At 31.1% G+C, this 7,946-nt stretch overlaps 1 protein-coding gene across 1 annotated transcript; it reads left to right on the top strand.

Annotated features, from left to right (window-relative positions):
* The first annotated feature begins 2,859 nt into the window (after positions 1 to 2,859).
* On the top strand, positions 2,860 to 6,506 carry LOC107853280 (ferredoxin--nitrite reductase, chloroplastic-like). The gene is made up of 4 exons (XM_047397940.1): positions 2,860 to 3,635; positions 4,065 to 4,419; positions 4,777 to 5,065; positions 5,415 to 6,506. Exons 1-4 carry the CDS (start codon positions 3,188 to 3,190, stop codon positions 6,150 to 6,152), a joined length of 1,830 nt encoding a protein of 609 aa, XP_047253896.1. The 5' UTR covers positions 2,860 to 3,187; the 3' UTR covers positions 6,153 to 6,506.
* Positions 6,507 to 7,946: the final 1,440 nt, after the last annotated feature.

Raw genomic sequence — 7,946 nt, 5'->3', positions numbered from 1 at the left:
TATCTTACTATTTATTAAACTTCTTGGTAGATCTGGGCATATATCATTATCAATTTTTATTTCTTCATTTTTACTAGATATTTTACTATATAATTTTCTTCTTGTCCTGTATTTAAGAGTATTAAATATTCTTTTTCATTTATTTTTCCTGTTATGTAATATTGGTTTAAATTACTTATTGAATTTATTTCATAACTTGTTCTTTTTTATGAGCTTGATGATTCTGGTTTTTCATCAGCTATTCTTTTCGTTGTACTTATTCTATCATTTACTATTTCTAAATTTTCTTCTATATCTATGTCTCTATAACTATAATCATTATAATCTATTGTTTTTACAATTTGTTCGAATAGACTTTCTATTCGTATTTTGTTAATCTTATTTTTTTCTGTTATTTTATATTTTGTTGTTAATACATATAAATTTTGCATCTTGCTGTAAATATTTTACTTCCTGGGGTTAATTCTATTCCTGATATTTTCCAATATAATACTAATGATTTATCTATATTTTTATCTGTTACCGCTACTGAATAATTTACACTTATTATAAATTCAAATTTTTGGTATATTAGATTTCCTTTTACGGCAGTTATTATGCTTTTTTCTATAGGTTTTATAATTCTATCATCTGCTAAATATAATTCTATTGGTGTATCTATTCCTTCTCTAAAACATGCTTTTATTAATATCTCTGTACCTCTAAGGTGTACATATTTTATTGGGTCTCCTTTACTTTTTATATTATTTATCTCTTTATTAATTATTTTTTTTATTACTAGTGGTGTACTAGCTTTACCTTTTGCATATCTACAGTCTATTACATGTTCCTTTTGACATACTAAATAATATTCGTCCTTTTTCCTAGTAAACATATTTTTTATTGTTGGTAATTTAAATATATTTTCTACACTTAAGTCTAATTCTTTTCCTTTTATTTCATCAAATATGTTACTGTCAAATATTATTTTTTTGTTCTGTTCCTTCATCATTTAGATATTCTTCCTTTGTTATTATTTTTATATCATCTTCAGTCATTTGATTCATCTATCTCACTATCTATTTCATTATCTGTTTCGTTTACTGAAATTTCATATATACTATCCTCACTTTCTAATTCATAATCTATATAATCTATCTGCATATATTCTGTATTATCTATTTTTATTTTTGATATTTGTTTATTTTTTGGATTTTTGGGTAATTTACAATCTCTAGCTAAATGGCCTAACTTTTCACAATTATAACAAGTACATTCTTTTATAGATTTCTTCTTTCTATATGGTCTTTTGTATTTATAATTTTTCACATAATATCTTTTTCTTGGTTTCTTGTATTTATATTTTGATTTTTTATATTTTTTATATTTCTTATGTCTTTTTCTTTTCTTATAATATCTTTCTTCACATCTAAATTGGGGTGCTATTTTATTCTTGCAACATGCTAAATTTCTTATCAATGTTTTTTCCATTTTTAATTGTTCTCTATATTTTTCACATAAGTTTCTATATCATTGTTGTAAAAATTTTATTCTTGCTCCTAACGTATCTACTATTTTTGCTTCTTCCCAACTTTTTATTATCTTTGAACTAAATGGTTCGGGTAATTTATTAAAATATAATTTTCTTATTTCTTTACTTTCTTCTATATTATATGCTCCTTTATAATAATATTCTTTAAATGCACAAGTATATTCATCTATATAACATATATTACATATTGCTAATTTTAACATTAAATTCCTATTTGTATCTTTTTCTTCATCTTGTTCTTCTTCTATTGTTGTCATACTACCAAATTCATCTCTTATAGCTCTTTCATATTTTTTTAATAATTCTATATGTGTTAATTTAGTTGTTGTTGATGATGTTCCTTCTATAAGTTTATTAGTTCTTAATACCTTGTTGCTATTTTCAGTTAAATTTGAAAACCATAATTTCACTGTTCCTATTAGTGTTCTTTCTATATATTCTGGTTCATCTGTTATGTTTATATTATTATCTAATAATTGTTTTGTCATATATCCTATCCATAATTGTATTATTTTTTCTGTATCTATTACACAGTCTAGGTCTAAAAAGTTATAATTTTTATTAACTATTTGTTTTGGTGTCCATTTGTCATATTCATTATATTTTTTAAACTTATTCTTATAATATATAGGTTTTCTTATTTCTGATGTTCTAGGTATTATATTTTCATCTTCTTTTTTATCAAGAGTATTTATTTCTGTGTTGATATTTTCTGAGTTTTCTTCATTAATTACTTCTGAGTATGTATATTTAGAAATCAATGAAAAACAAGAAGTAATTAATGAAGAAAATTCAGAAAATAGCAACACAAAAATAAATACTCTTGATAAAAAAGAATATGAAAATATAATACCTAGAACATCAGAAATAAGAAAACCTATATATTATAAGAATAAGTTTAAAAAATATAATAAATATGACAAATGGACACTAAAACAAATAGTTAATAAAAGTTATAACTTTTTAGACCTAAATTGCGTAATAGATACAGAAAAAACAGTACAATTATGGATAGGATATATGACAAAACAATTATTAAATAATAATATAAACATAATAGATGCACCAGAATATATAGAAAGAACACTAATAGGAACAGTGAAATTATGATTTTTAAATTTAACTGAAAATAGCAAGAAGGTATGAACAACTAATAAACCTATAGAAGGAACATCATCAACAATAACTAAACTAATACCTATTTCAGTTAGCCACCCGCATAGATCCGCACCCCCTCCCCCTCTTTCACACAACTGTTGTTATATTTCACAATTAAAAATGAAACTATAGGTATATATACCTAAATTGCTTAAGAAATTCAATAGCAGTCCTGCAAAAACTCCTCAAGCAATTTCTTGATATGTATGTATGTTATCGTGTAGCATCAACCAGAAGGACGCACGTCTCTTTCCTTGACCCATGGATGGCCCAAAAGGGTGCCCCCTTACCAAAACACCTGCCCAAGGGCGCTTCACACCTTTGACATTTGTAGACCCCACAGTTGTTTAAATTTCGCTGTGATAGGGATATCCTAGTCATTAGCACTTTTGATTTTATCAATAACGACCCTTTGGAACTTCCAAGAGTCGAAAAGGACAGTCCCCACCTCACCCCACCTTACGACTACAAAAATGATCTTATTTCGCCATTTTAACCATGACCGCCACGATCATCACCACCCTCAATAATCAAGAATCAACTAAATTCCTCAATTCCAAATTTGGCGAAATGGCATCTTTTTCTGTTAAATTTTCAGCAACTTCTTCGCTGACAAGTTCTAAGAGATTTTCCAAGCTTCATGCCACTCCACCGCAGACAGTGGCAGTACCTCCATCTGGGGCAGTGGAGGTAGCTGCAGAGAGACTAGAGCCTAGAGTGGAGGAAAGAGATGGGTATTGGGTACTTAAGGAAAAGTTCAGAAAAGGCATAAATCCTGCTGAAAAGGCCAAGATTGAAAAGGAACCTATGAAATTGTTCACTGAAAATGGTATTGAAGATATTGCTAAGATCTCACTTGAAGAGATCGAAAAATCTAAGCTTGCTAAGGATGATATTGATGTTAGGCTCAAGTGGCTTGGCCTCTTCCATAGGAGAAAGCATCAATGTAAGTTCTAAAATAAAAATCCTGTTTTTAATAATACCATGATCCCAATTTGTTTTTCTACTTAGAGTCAATTTGACCAATTTCCCGAGCTAAATCGGATCAGATTAATCCATTTTTCACATTAAAGTTTAGATAGTTCTCGGAAAACTATGCACAAAGTACTAATAAGGGTGGTGTTTCATCGAATATCATACCCTTTCTTATAGTTACATGATCACGCTAATGAAGGTACGGTGCGAAGTTTATAGTTAGAGAGTTTTTAAATATAGAGAAATGTTTTTTTAACAGACTAAAAGGGAGTAGCATATAAATGAACCGCTGTGGTAGATAAGTCAAGCTAAAATTAAGATTCTGTTCTGTTAATTATTTTGATATTCTATAGTTAATATGCTGATCATATTTATAAATGTACAAAATTGTGATGATCAGATGGACGATTCATGATGCGACTGAAGCTTCCAAATGGGGTAACGACGAGTGCCCAAACTCGATATTTAGCAAGTGTGATTAGGAAATATGGGAAAGATGGATGTGCAGATGTGACTACAAGGCAAAATTGGCAGATTCGTGGGGTTGTGCTACCTGATGTGCCTGAGATTCTAAAGGGACTGGATGAAGTTGGCTTGACCAGTCTGCAAAGTGGCATGGACAATGTTAGAAATCCCGTGGGGAACCCTCTGGCGGGGATTGATCCACAAGAAATTGTGGACACAAGGCCTTACGCTAATTTGCTATCCCAATATGTCACTGCCAATTTTCGTGGCAATCTGTCCGTGACTAACTTGTAAGTCTTGCACAAAATATTTCCCATTTTTCTGTTTCAACTTTATGGATTGATGAAGGATTCGAGTCTTTCAATTGATTTTACATTGAAATTACCTTTATTTGGTGATTTTACATATTGCTTTTAACATGGCATATTAGATAAACAAAAAATTATTATGCTTACCATCTCCCTGTCTGAGGGGGAGGGGTTATGTTAGTGATGTTTGGACTGATTAATTTCAATGAGAGGAGTCACTTGTTCCTATTAATTTGAGGGAGTTTTATATTTATTACATAAAGAATGGTGACAGAAATTTGAAGGAGAAAATTAAAGCATCTTCTAATCAGAGTTTGCGATCTAATGATCTTATTGCAGGCCAAGGAAGTGGAATGTATGTGTAATAGGGTCACACGATCTTTATGAGCATCCCCATATCAATGATCTTGCCTATATGCCTGCAACGAAAGATGGACGATTTGGATTCAACCTGCTTGTGGGTGGATTCTTCAGTCCGAAGCGATGTGCAGAGGCAATTCCTCTTGATGCATGGGTTCCAGCTGATGATGTAGTCCCTGTTTGCAAAACAATATTAGAAGCTTATAGAGATCTTGGTACCAGAGGGAACAGGCAGAAAACAAGAATGATGTGGTTAATTGACGAACTGGTGAGTGATACCTTCACTATGTTTTCATCATTTGCATGCGTATTTTGTTTTATGTTTTACTTTCTTTTTCATTCGTCTTTCGTCTTAATGTATCGCCTCAATTGGAGTTTGAGAATTCACAGCATAAATCGTGAGGATTGGGAAACTTGAGTTCCATGATAACATTTTGATCTGCATTTACCGTTTTGAATAGAAGTGCTTCATAGCATAACTCATGCAAAGGATGGAAAATTTAATAGCTTCTCATCTAGTTAAATATGTTCTATTTGCCTTTCCTAAGCAGAACCGAACTTTTTGCCTGTTGATCTAACTGGTCTCATTTTCTCCCTGTTTAATTTCAATGATTCAGGGTGTTGAAGGATTCAGGGCAGAAGTTGTGAAGAGAATGCCTCAAAAGAAGCTAGAGAGAGAATCCACAGAGGATTTGGTGCAGAAACAATGGGAAAGGAGAGAGTATCTTGGGGTTAATCCACAGAAACAGGAAGGTTACAGCTTTGTTGGTCTTCACATTCCAGTGGGTCGTGTCCAAGCAGATGACATGGATGAGCTTGCTCGTTTAGCAGAAGAGTATGGTTCAGGAGAGCTCCGGCTGACTGTTGAGCAAAACATCATTATTCCGAACATTGAGAACTCAAAGATTGATGCATTGCTCAATGAACCTCTTCTGAAAAACAGATTTTCACCCGATCCACCTATTCTCATGAGAAATTTGGTGGCTTGTACTGGTAACCAATTCTGTGGGCAAGCCATAATCGAGACTAAAGCACGTTCAATGAAGATAACTGAGGAGGTTCAACGGCTAGTCTCTGTGACTCAGCCCGTGAGGATGCACTGGACTGGTTGCCCAAATTCATGTGGACAAGTTCAAGTTGCAGATATCGGATTTATGGGATGCCTGACAAGAAAGGAAGGAAAGACAGTGGAAGGCGCTGATGTTTTCTTGGGTGGCAGAATAGGGAGTGACTCACACTTGGGAGATATTTATAAGAAGTCTGTCCCCTGTGAAGATTTGGTACCAATAATTGTGGACTTACTAGTTAACAACTTTGGTGCTGTTCCAAGAGAGAGAGAAGAAGCAGAAGATTAATCTCAACATTTCAGAATCAGCTCGTGGCTTTACTCAACATAGTAAATTGGACGTTGATGGAATGTGCTTACCATATTAAGATATTTCCAAGGTACAGAACTGGTGGAGCTGTTGTTGGAAGTTAGTAGAATAATCAGAACATGAGCTGTTCTTGACATGCTATGTGTGACATTCCACGATGCAAATACTTGTACTTGTTTCAGAATATTCACCCGGTGTATTGTTTTGGAAAAGAGCTGATCCAAACTAAAAGGTTTTTGAATTGTGGGATTCCTAATAATAGATTTTTTAAAAATGTAATTTAATAATCATACATTTCAATTTTTACCTATTATTATATTCTTTGTTATACTACTGTATGTACTTAATAAGTGTCAAGTGTTGATGGTATTTGGAACTGTTCTACTCACCACCACATCAAAGCATTAGAGAAACTTTTGAATTTCTGTTGAGTCTTAAAAGAAGTACATCGAGTTAAGTGACATTGACTTGATCTATTTAAAACCTTTTTAAGTTTCCGTCTTAATTTGGACATCCACTTCTCAATCCATTTAAATTAAATTTACATAACTGAAGATTGCATGAGAAGTTCAAAAAGTTCTACTTATAAATTACACACTTTTGTTTATCTGAAAATGCTTTAGAATATTCGAAATACTTCCAAACAGTAATTATCATATTATACTTTATAGTACTTATATACAAAGAGAATAAGATAAGATAGAGAGAGTAAGATAAGATTTGATAGTTCTCACAAAAAACAGTTATGCAATAGAATTGCTATATGCGGTCATTCCCTACATATTACTGTTCTCGTTCATTATTTAATGTTCATTTTCATTGGGATCTTTATAATTAAATTATATATAATACTATTTTTTATTTTTTTTGTGAATCCCTTCTTGATCCCTATTAGATTACTTGTTTTTTATAAATATTTCTTATATTAAAATTTAATTATGTTTTAAATTTATTTTAGTGAATTTATTAATCCTCTAAAATTGTTCATGTGATTGATAAAGATGAAATATTTTCTTCTTGCCACATGAATTGTTACACTTGATGGTGTGTCATAATATAAAAAATTACTCCCTCCGTCTCAAATTTTCTAATTTGATTTCTTATTTTACTTGTCTTTTTTCATTAATCAAGAAGATCTTTTTTTTCTTCATATTTTACCCTTTGCATTAATTACTTTTTCTTCAAATTAAAATGTAAACATCATTTAATAGAGGTATTATGGAGAACTAGCCATGTTATTAATTATTTTTCTTAATCAATGTGTCATCTCAATTTGGGGCGGAGGGAGTACTATTTATTTAAATATCACTTCAATTGTCTTCACATAAGAAAATTTTAAAGATGTTTTGCGAGACTTTTATTCAATTTCTATCCCCCCCCCCCCCCCCCCCCCTCCCTTCTTGTTACGTGGTAAATATATGTGTGTTGCAAGTATTAAGTTTTTATAAATTTTTAGAAAAAAATAAATCTCAAAATATATATTGATTTACATAGGAGTGCAACTATTCAAGAAATTAATCAAACATATGATTAAGTTCAATTTGAATAATTGGAGGTTAGGGTTTTTTCCCTGATTTTCTTATCAAATTTAAGTTTTATTTTTCTTAGAAGCAAAATAAAAGTAATACCATAATTACTTTTACTTTCCTGAAAGGAAAATATAAAACTTTTTTATATTTGGCTAACCTCTTTCTAAGAGTAAAGGTTTTGAAACTCTATAAATAGAAGACTCTCCCTTCTTTTACAATAACACAATAGCATCCGTAATGTAGT

Source organism: Capsicum annuum, chromosome 10, assembly GCF_002878395.1.
Source record: "Capsicum annuum cultivar UCD-10X-F1 chromosome 10, UCD10Xv1.1, whole genome shotgun sequence".
NCBI lineage: Eukaryota > Viridiplantae > Streptophyta > Magnoliopsida > Solanales > Solanaceae > Capsicum > Capsicum annuum.
Note: the sequence above shows the minus strand (reverse complement) of the source record. Positions and strands in the feature narration are given on the sequence as shown.